The sequence below is a fragment of the Elephantulus edwardii genome, unplaced genomic scaffold (assembly GCF_000299155.1).
Source record: "Elephantulus edwardii isolate Elephantulus edwardi_28Jun2011 unplaced genomic scaffold, EleEdw1.0 scaffold00040, whole genome shotgun sequence".
Taxonomy (NCBI): domain Eukaryota; kingdom Metazoa; phylum Chordata; class Mammalia; order Macroscelidea; family Macroscelididae; genus Elephantulus; species Elephantulus edwardii.
The window spans coordinates 694301-709008 of NW_006399790.1; the positions used below are offsets into that span (position 1 = coordinate 694301).

The window sequence follows — 14708 nt, forward strand, 5'->3', positions numbered from 1 at the left end:
AACATAACCTTGGATGATAGGAGCTGTGCTGTCAACCCAAATGCTCGCAGTTCAAATCCACCAGCTCTTCCATGGGAGAAGAATGACAAGCTCCTCTGAAAACCCCCTGGAGGTCATTTAAATGCTTCCAGAAAAACAGCTTGGAGGGTCAGTTAGGAGTTGGTTCTGACATGATAGCACACAACATATAATTCAGAATAACACCTAATTATTTTAGTATCCAGTCTCCCACCTGGGGAGCTCTAGTGGCCTCGTGGTAAGGAGCTGTGTAAATCCACCAACTGCTCAGCTGGAGAAAGATGGGCAATATCCTCTGAAACCCCCCCTGAGGGTTATTTAAACTGCTTCCAGAATAAACACCCTGGAGGATTGGAGTCTGATTCAAGGGTACACAATAACATCTCCTACCTAAATTGTTTCTTTGCTCTTGGGTGTATTTGGGGTTTGGTTTTGTTTTGTTTTTCAGATTATATTCTAACCACATCCCTTTGTCTAGAGACCAGCCACTTGTCTGCAGCACATAAGTGGCAGAGCCAAATTCAATGTCATCTGTTTGTTTAAGATGTAAATGATATGCTTGTAGCCTTTGGGTACAGATGAACTATCATTCAATGTCACCAGAGAAAATATAATTTGGCAAGAAGGAACAAGCACAGAAGCTTCAGTGAACATCTTTGTAGGGGTCCTTCTACGTAGGTACAGGAGCAGATCCGTCCTAGTGTTCAACTGCTTTGAGGGAAAGGAAGCTAATCAAACCCTGTGAGCACCCCAACTTTATCTTGATGTTTTGGGTTTTGGTTTTGGGGTTTTTTTTCCTCCAATAAATCCCTACACCATCATCCCTTAGTGTTACTATACTCCATAAAGGGTTTGAGAGCTTTTTCATTTGCACATAGGAAAGACACAAGGTGGGGGGAGGGAGGGGGAAGCAATTGGGACTGATGAATGTCTTGTGTCTCTTTTCCACAGCTGTCTTTTTCTGTCTCTAGCCTGTTTAGTGTGCCTGTCATTGGCAATGAGGTTGGGACCTCTCTCCAAGGGTCCTGTTGTAAAAATCTGGCACTCTGTCGGCTCCATTCAGAACAGGCAAACATCTTGGGGCCTTTCCTAGGCTGCTCTGTCACATTTGATTCCTCGACTTTTTTTTTGTTTTGTTAATTTAGGTTGTTTATTTTTCATTTCAATGAACATCTACAGAGATTTTGGAATTCCATTCATTCATTGTTGCACCCTTCTTGATTCCTCGACTTTGCTAAGTCATCACTACTATTCATTCACAACCTCTGCTAATCATTTTATGTTCTCTATGCCTAACACTGAAGAAGGTCAAGGACTGCAGCCTTAAATATGGATTGAAGCTCAACATCAAGAAGACAAAGATTCTCACCACTGGGCCAATTGGCAGCATCATGATGGTGAAGAGATTGAGACAGTTAACCATTTTAGTTTGCTTGGCTCCACAGTCAACACTCTTGGTACCAGCAGCCAGGAAATCAAAAGACAAATTGCATAGGGAAAGTCAGCTGCCAGGGACCTTGCCAGAGTACTGAAGAGCAGAGACGTCAGGCTGGAGACTAAGGTGCACCTGATCTGGGCTATAGTCTTCACAGTTGCATGCTATGCATTGGAGAGCTGGACAGTGACTAGGGATGATAGAAGAAGAATTTGGTGCCTTTGAGCTGTGGTGCTGGAGAAGAGTGTTGAATATAGCATGGACTGCTAGGAGAACAAACAGGTTTGTCCTGGAGAGAGTGAAGCCAGTCTGCTCCTTGGAGTCAAGGATTCTGAAGCTTTGTCTGACTTACTTTTGGCATGTTGCAAGGAGGGGCCAGTCCTTGGAGAGGGACATCATGTTTGGCAGAGTGGAGGGCCAGTGCAGGAGGAAGACCCTCGATGAGATGGATCTATTCAGTGATTTGAGTGGTGGGAGTAGGTGTGTCGGAGACAGATTGGCACAGGATAGAGCAGGATTTTAGGGCTCTTGTACATAGGATCACTATGAGTTGCAAGCTAAGGTACATAACAATAACAACAACAAGCCTAACACTTGGATACAAGTGTATCAATATTCAAATTCCAAAGCAGGAAGATGAGAATTGAAAATCTTTCTTTTGCTACAGTTAACTTCCTTTAGGAGGTCAATCTCCAGAGCCTAAAATGTAAATCTTGGCAGCTCCATTTGCTGCATTTTGTGGCCATGGGTGAGTAATTACAAACATTTTCTTATTATGCTTTAGGTGAAAGTTTACACAGCAAGTAAGTTTCCCATTCAACACTTTGTACAGATACTGTTTCATGACATGAGTTGCATTCCCTACAATGTATCAGAAATCTTCCCATTCCAAACCAAACCTGGTTTACTCACTTGTCTGGGTTTTGTTTAACTTCCTCCCTGCCTTTTCACATTTGCTTTGGGGCAAACGTTGGCCTTTTGGTCTTGTCTAATTGTTCTAAGGAATCCAGTCTCCAGGCTGCTGTTGTCTTTTCTGGGCCTGTCTGTTGTGTGCCTACAGTAGTCCCTGGGAATGGCTTTTTCCAACTCAGAAGGGTGTGTTAGGATCATTATCTTGGGAATTACTCCAGACTCTGTCAGACCAGTAAGTTTGGTCTTTTGGGGGAAATTTATTTTAGGGTCCACCTTTTCTTCCTGTTCTGTCCAGAACCCCCTCTGTTGAGACCCCACTCAGAGCAGTCAGTCAGTAGTGGTAGCTGAGTACCATCTAGTTCTTTGGATCTTAGGGTCATGTGTACTGTGGCTCATGTGTTCCGTTAGTTCTTTGGACAAATTGCTCACTTGAGTCTTTGCTTGTCTTCACTCTCATTTGCTCTTGCTAGGAAAAGACCAAATATTTGTATCTCATATAGGTGCTCCCAGGCTTGGAAGCCTTCAGACACTGTTGACTAAAGTAGAACATGTAGTAAATGTAGAACATGTCTTTATGAACTGTGTTGTACCAGCTGACTTAGATGTTCTGTGGGCAAGTAAATGAAACTCCTCGAGGCTGATGTCTACCTCCCTAATTTGGAATGATTAAATGAGATTATAGATGCAGCATTCTTTGCACAATATCCATCAATTACTGACTCTTTGTCTTCTTCTTTGGCTCTTCAAATCTGTGCCGGATTGGTCTGGCTTTCTTCGATTGATGTATATGGTTGAGGGACAGAGCAGCTAGCCTGAAGAACACAGACTGATTTTCAGGCTGGGAGTTTTATTGAGATTAGGGAATTCCAACTTCTCCATGCACACTATCTATCAATTCTCATCAAACATATGTACAGAAGTTTACTAACTATTTCTAGCTCTTAGTCTCTCAGTAACAGAGCATGAGGGGGAAAAAAGCCATTCTTTTTACTGGCCATTGAGTGTACTCTTCAATGATGATTAAAGTCCAGTGATTACAGGGAAAAGAAATTGGCTGGGGAACAAGACAGAACAGAGGACAGAAATGAAAGATTCAATTTTGTTTATTTTGGTTACAATTAGTATGAACTAGTTTTGCAAGCGAGCCTATATTTATATAGGTTTATAGTTTACATGTATTATATATAATATATATGTAATATATATATATATTTTATATTCAAGTTCTCATTTCCAACAGTCTGAGATAGGTAATATTGCTGGCCCCATTTTAAAGATAAAGAAACTGAGGGACAAAGAAAGTTGTTAAGTAATAGCTTATTGTCCAGTAGCACGTATCTACTAAATGACAATGTTGGGAGTTGAGCTCAGTCTGCCTCCATCACACAGAAAGGTCAAACGCACTAGTAATTCAAACCATCATAGTCTTGGACTGTTTCCTTTTTCAGAACTGAAAAATGAATGTCAATAGATGAGGCACTCTATGATATTTCTTTTTTAAGGTGGTAATTTTGTACCAGAACCTTGTGAAGAGAAAGATTCTTTCTGAGGGGAGAATAAATGCACTGTAAGATAACATGTCTGGTTATTTCCAAGGGGGGGAAATGCACTGTCAGGTAACACATTTGGGGGACCCCCCCCAATTAGGTATCTCTCTTTAAGACTGATGATTCATCATTCAGAAGAGCTGTTACCATGCCCTTGGGGGAACTTCAGTCCCTTTTCGTCCCCCTCAGACATATTTTTTGTTCTCAAGCTCAGTGTCTACTAAAGTTTTACAATTAGTAAGGAACAGCAGAGACAAGAATTGAACTTGCAATGCTCGGACCTCATAACCCATGTCCTTTCCACTAAAACATATAATGTCCAGTTGTGGGATGCATCAGACATTCCAGTATATTCTGGAATCTGTCTAGAATGACTTCTAGCCAGTTGTAAGAATATTCCTTGCTTCTCTGCTCAACAGAAACTATTACATTTGTGTAGCGTGTGAGAAGTTACAAAAAAATATATACATCTATCGTCACATCTGGCCCTTAAAATGCACATGAGACAGACCCAAATCCATTCATTAATGAGATATACTCATTTCCTCATTCAGCCAATACTGAGTTTGTGTCTCAGGCACCACTGTAGGTCCTGTGGATGTTGGACTGTCCAGGTGGGCCAAATGGACAAAGCCTCTGAGCTCACAGAATTCATATTCTAGTGGGGCAGTGGAATGAAGAAATAAAGAGGTATATAATGCTAAATCATTATTTGTGTCTGGAAGAACATTAAAGTGGGAAAAAGTAATGGTGACAGATGATGGTCAGGGAAAATGGGGGGTTCCCCCCCCCATTTGAACTTGAGGATAGGTTGAAGAAAGCCTCTACATTTGAGGAAGGAGGTGAATAAAGTGGTGGCTTGAGTTTTGCAGAGAGATAGAGGATGGATGTTTCAGGCAGAAATCAGAGCAAGACTGTGAGGTCTGTGAGTGTGGCCAGCAAGACTGAGGACCAGGACCTAAGGTGAAACCCTCTGACTCCAGATCCAGTGCTCTGCCCACTCATGACTACAGGTGTCCTCTACACATAAGTGTCATTAAATCCAAACCCACCACCATTGAGCTGACTCGGGTATTCCCAGCTGTAAGTCTGATTGCCTCAGCTTTTTCCTGTGGAGCAGCTGGTGGTCTCGAACTGCTGACCTTTCAACTAGCAGCCCAACATGCAACCTACTGTGCTACCAGGGCTCCTTTCACATCCTGTTGTTCTTTCCTTTGCCAAATAATTCATGGTCTCCTGACCAAATCTCAGAAGCACTGTTTCCTATGCACTTGGCTTTTAGGCACTTGTCTTTGCCCCTTAGGGAGCTCTGGTGGCATTGTCCCAGATGTGGGAACTTTTATGTCTTTCCCAGATGTGGGACCTTTGTAATGCTTCGAATCAACCAGCTAGCTGCTCCTTGGGAGAAAGTGGCCCTATGCAATTTACAGTCTGTCACAAACCTGCTGGAAGCTCAGCTACCAGTTGGTTCTGACAGGACAGCAACAAGTTTGCATCTTCTTGGCCATCTGTCCCATCTACTCTAACATTCTCCCATTTTGGTGAGCATTCATTCCCACCTACAAATGTGTTTAACCATAAAAGTCCATTGAAGATGGCATGAGTCGAAAATAACCACCCTGATCAGAAAACTCAAAAGAACTCTGCTGGTATGATGATTAAACGTGCCTGGCTGCCAACTGAAAGGTTAGCAGTTTGAATGCACAAGCCACGCAGCAGGGAAAAAGATCTGCTTTGGTATTTACAGCCTTGGAAATGAGATGGGGAGGTCTACTCTGTTCTAAAGGGTGGCTGTGAGTCAGAAATGACTCAACAGCAGCACATTTTATGGCTCTTGTTTGGTTGGTTTTTCTAAATTCTTTTATTGTGATTCGAATGAAAGTTCACAATGAAAATGGTTTTTCATTCACTCGTTTATAAAAGTTGATCCATCTGCCCCATTTCATCCATAATGCATTTCCTGTTCCTGTCTGTTAGTTGCATTGCTCATGTTGGATCATCCTTTCTTTTCAGATTGACCTTCCTTTCACCTATTGTGGATTTTATTTCAATCAGAAAAGTTAACTTTATCAATTTAGGTGCCATCACAATACCAAGGTGTCTCAGGTTTGTCTGGTGGTGGTTGTGCCCTTTTGAACTTGATACCAAGTGACATTTTCTCCCAGACAAGGGAAATGAAGAGATCACCGGGCCTGCAGTGTATCATATTGTCTTTGTCATGTATTGCCAAAGTTGCAGTAATCACAGTTAGGCTGCCTTCACCATTACTGTTTTGTGTTTCTCTCTCCAATTGATTTGCCTCACATCCAAAGCTGCTTGAGTTTTTTGGTTTTTTTTTCAACTGAGGCTGCTAGGGGAATTGGAATGTGAACCGGTCTTGGCTGCCTTTTGGTATCCACACCTGAAATAAGACCATTTACCCCCCTCTCTACATCCCCTATAAAGCTAGGGGTAAAATAAGCACTTTAATTCTCCCCAACCTGCACTGGCAGCATAGACAGAGATACCATTTGTCATTCTGCCACTGATACAGGACAGCATGACCACCTCACCACACACACACATGCTGAGGAAGCATGCAGATAGGTAGTCACTTGTTTGGCTACATCCACAGCTTAAAACGTGGTGTCTTCTGAAAATGTAATGTTTCAAAGGCAGAATGATATTTCTGTTCAGTTATTAAGGGATGACTAACTTGCTTTTGGCTGCACTACAAATGAATCACGGTAACAATCCCCAACTTGCGACTTCTGGTGTTCTGATGTAATGCATTTCTATTAAAAGAAGAGGAAAGAGAGTGGGTGAGAGTGAGATCATGCAAAGGCAGAACATAACACCGAGGGAGCTAGTGTAATTTATGAACTGCAAAGACCAGATCCATCCACCTCAAGGTGTTTGCTGGTGTCCTGGGTGTAAGATACCTTGCCAGTCAGAACCTACATATTTACAGTTCCAGAATATAGAACCAGAGCAAGACTGGGGATTTGGGGGGATCCAGTAAAAAAAAAATCATTCAGGAGTGAAAACTACATATTCCTTGAAAGCATTTCTTAAATAATTTTTATTTCATGTCACTGTGAAGAAGATATTGGGGGATAAATGATAGAGATTGGGAAGACCATTCCTTCTCAAAGTGTTTTTAAGGCTTGCAGGCCATTTTGAGGTGCAGAAAGGGGTGGAGAAGTGAGACAGAAGGGAAGGCAGCCAGTAAAGGGCAGGAACATCATGGCTCCAAAGAAATGGGGCAACCACAGAGCCTTTATCTCCTCCAAGACTTCCCTCAGGGCCCTTCTGGAGGGGGCTCCCCCAAGGGTGTGAATTGCACTGAATGGGCCTTCCAGTTCCCCTTTTTAAAGGAAGAAGTAAACAGAAAAATAAGAGGAATGTCTTGGAAAATATCCTTCAAACCCACAGGTATTTTTCCTGTGTTAATCACTGCTCAGGAATAGACACTTACTTCCTCCAGTCCCTTCTGTATTCTCCTCTACAAGGTGTCCCTGCTGTCTTCTGAGGAAGGTCTGAGTGTGCCAAGGAGAGCCAGAGAGGAAATTAGACTCTGGCCTGTCGTGACCAGCAGCCCACGCTGGCTTTATCCCAGGCTCTGGCAGAAGGGGATTAGAAGAGCCAGTGACTCCCCAGAATGGGAAATCACTCAGGGAAGGGAATCTTCCCCCTCCCCCTTCAGTAAATCTATTTTCTCTACCCTATGGTTTCCTTTCTGAGTTTCATCCACTAGCAGATTTGTCACTGCCCTAAAAAGAACTTCAATGTGCTAGAAAAGTATACATCAAGCAAGTTATAATACATATCAAATGGATATTTACAAAGGTAACATTTGCTTAGGATTTGGCTGTATAAGTTGTAGATGTCACTTATTTTTGGATTATGTAGTGATGGAACTAGAAGGCTCCACCTTTAATGATTAGTTAGAGCACTTTCCCCCTACACCCAACTGCTGCCCAGATCTGAAGACGCTGAATGATATTCTCTTTAAAAAAAATAATATATATATATATAATTTAATATATATTTAAATATATACTATTTTTAAATATATATATTTTCAAATATATGTATTTTTTCCTTTTTACATGTCATTGTATACCACTGAGTCGGAGCTGAGTCATAATGGACTCTCAGGTGGGTTTTCTGAGGCAGTAAGTCACATGGGAGCTGACTGTCTATCTTTTCCCAGGAGAGCAGCTAGTGGATTTGAACTGAATATTTAAGCCACAACTTATTACTTGATTCTGTGGTCTTTTCCCTCCTTGATGAGCTTGTCTTTGTAAAGTTTTATCTGTCCAATGTAGAGACTGGATGGAGAATAAGGAAGTCTGTAAATTTAAAGTCCATTTCCTTCGTAACCTATTAATACTGTCATATTGCCACAGAGAAAGAGAGGAAGACTCTCAACAAGATGGACTGACACAGTGACTCTAAGAGTGGGCTCGGGCATGACAGAGATCGTATGGATGGCACAGGACAGGGCAAGGTTCAGCTCGGTTGTTCAAAGGGTCACAATGAATCATACATAGTTGACTCAAAGGCACCTATCAATAAAAACAATACAGAGGAGGAAAGACTATCTGGATTATTCATGAGTCTCTTTTCTTGGACCCAAGGTAACCATAACCATAAACCAACTATGGCACAAATTTAGTCATATCCACCACTCGAATATGTGGGGAGAAATGTTTCATTTTTACCCTTCCCATCCTTATGCCTGAATTTGTGTTTGCCCAGGTCCATGAGCTCCCTGTGGACTGTGGTTGTTGTTGTGGTTGTTGTATACTATAGAGTCAGAACCATACTACAGCTGCCCCTCCAGCAGGTTTTCAGAGGCAGCAAGTCTGTTTCCCCTGGGGCAGCTGGTGAATTCGAACCTCATGCCTTTGGGTTTGGCAGTACAGCTCCTTACCATTAGGCCACCACAGCTCCCTGAAGCCTCAATTCTCCCTCTGCCTTTTACTTGGTCATTTTAAATGAGTGCCAGCAATGGCTTGTGCTAATATGCCAATTTAAAGGTTGGTGGCTTAATCCCACTGAGCAGCACCGCAGCAGGAGGACGTGGTGGTCGTCATCTACATAAAGTATAGTCAGGAGAGTCCTGTGGGGAACAGTTCTGCTCTCTAACACATGAGGTTGCCATGAGTCAAAATCAACTCAATTGCAGCAGGCTTGGCTTTTGGTCTATCGAAACTCTCTAGGCTTCAGTTGTTCTGCCTATAAACAGAGGACAAGAATTTCTCCATTTCCATAGAGCCTATACGAAATATTAAGAAAGTTCTGCAAAGACCGTATTTACTAGTTACTACTCCTGTAATTGCTGCTAACATGAAGGAGGTTGAGAACAAATAAGCTAACAGTTGAACACAGTATATTCAGAGCCTCCGAATGAATCTTACTTTAACATTTCATTCTGACCTTTTTTTTTGGCACAAAGTATAATAATAATAAATAACTGGCATTGGATTGGAATTTACTGGTATAAAGCACTTGGCAACTTTTCACCATTCAGATTGTCCCTTTGTTTTGGACATTTTCTCTCTTAAGCGATTTTCCAGTATATGAGTGAAAGCAGATTAAATCCAGGGGGAAATACCATGCTATCTACAACACGGTAGACTTGATGAACACGAACATGTATTATGCTTATAACTGAGTTATCGAAACACGGCCTACATACTGAAGCACGTGACAGATTCAGACGATATTAAGGTTCAGGATTGGTATTGTGTCCTTTTTTTTCTCTTTGCTATTCTTACATCTCTTACCTAGTGCAATAAGCAGCATGTATGGGTTTAGGATGTCAATTCTGTGGATAGTCTGAAACAGCGTCTCACTCTCTGGCTTCCTTTCTCCCCCAGGAATATACCTGGAAGCACAGTTTCAAAGACCTACTAATTTGTCCTACTGTCCTAAATGGGTTTCTTTGGGAAAGTAAATCAGGGCATTCCCAAAACACTGTGCAGGAAGATGTCAAGGAATATGTGCAGTGTGTCTGTGGTCATGTAGTTGCTCAGGAGTGGATTATGTATACACATGGACTTTGATTTGTAGCTATGAGAAGAACAGGTCAGAAGGGAACACTTCCCAAAGTCTTAGAAGAGGGCCTTTGGGTATCCTTCAATCTCTTATCCCACTGTAGACTCCCACACACTCCCTCTTCCAGGTGGGTGACCTCAGCCAACACCTCCTCTCTGGTTGCTTTGTCACTCTGCAGCTCCCTGTCACAAGCAAGAGTGACACATGCTCTACCCACCTCTCCATCAGAAATTCAAAGCAGCTGCACTTCACAGCATTTCTTTTGCTAAGGACTCTTTTCTTGCTAAGGACTTTTGTTAAGGACTCTCTCCCAAACTTTAGTCAGGTTCTCATTAGTCTCTTCCTTCTTGGGTCTGCTGATACCAGGGTTTACATAGTGTCCGCTTTGCTCCCAGGGGTCAAAGCAATAGATTTGCACAGTTGGCAGACTGCTAAATAGTTTACAAGTCCCCCCTAGCAGGGTATGGCGGTCTCAGAGGATGGATGGAAAATATCCCCTTGCTATAATTGGGTTCAGCCCTGTGGCTTTAGCACCATCTTATTTGGCAATCTTTTTCTCTTGACATATTTAGTAATCATTCTAAGGGAGATTTATTAGGCTGTTCACGGGAACAAACAATGCCCTAAATATTACACATATGCATACTTTCAATACCACTCCTTTTCTAGCCTATCTGGAATCTTTCCCCTTAAGTCTTTTTAGCTTTTGTCAAAATTTTCTCTTATCTTTAAATTTCTCTTAAGTCCTCTTGTCTCCAAAGAACCTTTTATATTTTGGAATTTTTTTGTAGTTTATGATTCTTTTAATCAAAATTTACTCGGGCATGATTACAGAAGAATAGATAAAACTACATGTTCACTGCTTAAATCTATTGAAGACATTTTGCTCACCCTTAATCCCAAAGTACTGAAACACAAACCTAGCATATGGTTAGATTTCTGTGAAAATAGCTTTCTAGTTATTTCTGGAAGATCAAATATGTATATCCATTCACATATAGATCCAGATACAGCTCCATCCATCCATCTATTGAAATGAAAGAACTGAAAACAACATGTCAGCCAAATGCAATCACATAAAAAGTGTTTTCTGAACCTGAGAGTTGGAGCCCAGTAGGAAGTGGGGGAGGAACACTGAATTAGGATTAACAACTCCTTCTCCCTACACTGGTGACCCTTCACAGCTTCAAAAGGATAATAAATGTCATGTTCACCTGGACACACACACACGGCAAAATGTCTTACCAACCAACCTAGCTAGGACAGATGTAATAGAAACCATCAGAATCAGAGATACCCAAAAAGTTACAGCCAAAGTAGGGCAGCCCATGGATGTTAAGCATTATTTCCTTTATGCATAAACTGTTCTTTGTTCAAAAGAGATGTAACAATAAATGTGTTTTCGTGAGAGCTTACTCCGTACTCAACCCCAAGTGGGAAAGACAGGCCTGATGACCACATTTTACAGAAAGGAGTCAAAGCCATGGTGACAATAACTACAACAGACAAAAACAGTGTGCTATTTTAAAAGACAAAACAATTCTCCTTACCTAGCTCTGTGACCTCCCAGCGCCTCCATCTTCTTATCTGTAAAGAGAATGGTGGAGAGGATTTGAAGGTGTGCAACCCTGGCATTCAAGTAGTAGCTCACTTAAATCTACTGCCAGACACCCCACTGCCCTTCCCCCCCCACTTTAGGAAATTCTGTGTATAATCGAACTGAACTTGATGAACTTTAACACGTGTCTTTTTTTTTTAAGGAAGAAAGAAACACAAAATCAGGAATTAATAACTGTTAAGAACTTTCATTCAGCTACTAGCATTGCCAACCCAGAGGCATGTAGTGAGGGGTCAAGATGACAGGTCCTGAAGTCAGATTCTGCTAGTGTACCCCAGCATTGTCCTTTACTGTCCTATGATTTTGGGCAAGTGACTGGATTTCTCTGTTCTGTTTCTCCTTCTATAAAATGGTCCTAGTACTTGTATCAGTTTTGTAGACTTGCTGTAAGGATCCAATGACTTAAGAGTGTACAGAGGGCCTGGACCCATGCCTGGCTGTTAGATATGTTTACTTCGATTGCAGGCATACAAGACAAGGGCATAGCAGCTGTGACTGGGCCAGGAGTACAGAACGAATCCTACTGTGTTCCTTTAACATGATTCCCATGTATCCCAGCCAGCCTCTGATGGCTCCAGCTCCTTTCCCATCTAGACAGATAAAAAGAAAGGCAGAGAATATGAGGTTTCTGTGGTAAGAAGCTGCGCTGCAATCCCAAAGGCACATGATTTGATTCTACCAGCTGCTCTGCGGGCGAAGGATGGGCAGTCTCTTCCCGTGAGGGTCAGCTGGAGGGTTCCTACTCGAAGGTACACACCAACAAGGCAAATCTCTCGTCTTTTATGGAACACAGTGATTGAATTGGATGAGAAGATTATTTAGCCACCCTGCAAGTCACCAGTAAGGGACTAGCTTGCTGAGGACCTCTACAATCAGAATCATTGCTTAGTTCATTTTTTTTTTAAATAATGTTTTCAAAGGAGAGACTAACAGCAGACTTATTTAAGGGTTTTAGGCTTTATAGGCTAATTGGATCATAATTATATGTGGAAATAATGGTGGTGCTTTAACGCCACTCTTCTCAAACATTAGCAGTATCAGAATCCAATCTCCTGAAAGACTTGTTAAAACCCAGATTCCTACGCCCCATCCCCAGAGACCGCCGCCCCTGCAGTTCATGGGTGGAAGCCAAGAATTTTCATTTCTAACAAGCACCCAGGTTGTGATGATGCTGCTGGTCCAGGGACACATTTTCAAGTGCCTTTCATGTACCACTCTTACCTATTTCTGACCTAAGGTCATGACATTTAATTGGAACTTTTTGGGCTAAAGACTGCTTCCCATGAAAAAAAGAAAAAGAAATATTTAATTGCACAGAGCTAATGCCACAGATAAATGCCTTCTTTTGGTAATAAACACTGATTGTCATGTTTTTCCCCCATAGTTGCATGCTGCCGTGACCAAGATCCAGGTTCCGAGGCCTGGTTTTAATTACACGTTCGCCCACATCTGTATCCTGAATAATGATAAGACTTGCATCGTGGATGACATTGTGCATGTCCTGGAGGAGCTAAAGAATGCTAGGGCCACCAACCGGACTAACTTCGCTATCACGTATCCGATCACTCACTTAAAGGATGGGCGGGCAGTGTACAATGGGCACCAGCTGGGAGGTGTCACCGTGCACAGCAAGGACCGGGTGAAATCCGCAGAGGCCGTGCAGCTCACCTATTACCTGCAGTCAATCAACAGTCTCAACGACATGGTGGCTGAGAGGTGGGAGTCCAGCTTCTGCGACACCATCCGACTGTTCCAGAAATCCAACAGCAAAGTCAAAATGTACCCTTACACGTCCTCATCACTGAGGGAAGATTTCCAGAAGACCAGCCGCGTGTCGGAACGGTACCTGGTCACCAGCCTGATCCTGGTGGTCACCATGGCCACCCTCTGCTGCTCTATGCAGGACTGTGTCCGCAGCAAACCCTGGCTTGGCCTGCTTGGCTTGGTCACCATAAGTCTGGCCACCCTCACTGCAGCTGGGATCATCAATCTCACTGGTGGGAAATACAATTCCACCTTCCTGGGAGTCCCTTTCGTCATGCTAGGTAATTATTGCACTTCATTCTTTTCTTTCCTCCTATGGTGTTTGCTGACTGGGTTCCTCCAAGGGAAGGACCACTCTGTTTCATTTCTAGTGTCTTCCTTTTGCCCCCAAGTCCTGGAAGCATTTCTATAAAATGCTGGTCTGTGGCTAGCAGGCCAAGGTGCTAGGTTCCAGCTCTGGTTCTCCACTAAGGAGGTCTGACAGCAGGCTCGAGCATATGGGAGATTGTGAGGATGGCGTGTGGGAGAGGCAAGGTTCCGATCTGCTGTTCATCGAGTCGTTAGGAGGCATAGTCAACTCAACACACCTAATAACAGTGCCATAGGACTTAGGAGATAGTAATGGGTTCTGAAATAGACCTGGTGGTGCAATGATGAAGTGCTTCACTGTTTAACTCAAAGGTTGAAGGCTCAAATCCACCCAGCAGCTCCAAATGAGAAAGAAGTGATCTCTTCCCATAAAGGTGACCTCGAAAACTGTATGGACAGTTGTTCTCTGTCACAGGGGGTCACTAGCAATCAAAAAATCACCTTAAAAAAATCACCTTGAGAGCACCCAATAACAGTATGTTCTGTGCCAACCCTCCACCTTAGATTGGGCTTTTCTAGAAGCAGACCCTGAGGAAAAGATTTGGATAGTAAGTAGTTTGGGTTATGAGGGTTTTGGGGAAGAGGATGAACCTAGGAAGCACCAGTGAAAGAATGAGGAGAGACAGAATAATGAGCCCAAGTCCTGCTGTTGGGGACCCCTGTGCCTCATCCTACTGGGAGCCTCAGAGAAGCACCCCCTAGCTGTGCAGAAACAGGGTCTTTATAAAAAAAAGCCTTGTGCTGGAGTCATTGAGAGCCACACTCCCCAGGGACTGTAGCTCCCCAGGGATGACTGAGCACATACCTCTGAGAGGTCACACACACACACACACACACACACACACACACACCCTTCCCGGGATCTGCAGTGAAGCCTTCAGTGAGCTCGGGAGTGGTGGGCAAGGAGGGGCACAAGTGGATTAGGCACTAAAATGTCTGCTTGGCTCAGCTTCCCTGCTTGAATGACAGGACAGAAGCAGTCAACACACAAAGGGAGATT

The 14708-nt window shown here is 42.9% G+C and overlaps 1 protein-coding gene across 1 annotated transcript in view; it reads left to right on the plus strand.

Moving 5' to 3' along the window:
- The window catches only part of PTCHD1 (patched domain containing 1), a 91520-nt gene that overhangs the window by 61015 nt on the left and 15797 nt on the right, over nt 1-14708 (plus strand). Inside the window, exon 2 of the mRNA XM_006885034.1 lies at nt 12960-13620. Within this exon, the coding sequence (XP_006885096.1) occupies nt 12960-13620 (661 nt within the window). The remainder of the gene's footprint in view (nt 1-12959; nt 13621-14708) is intronic.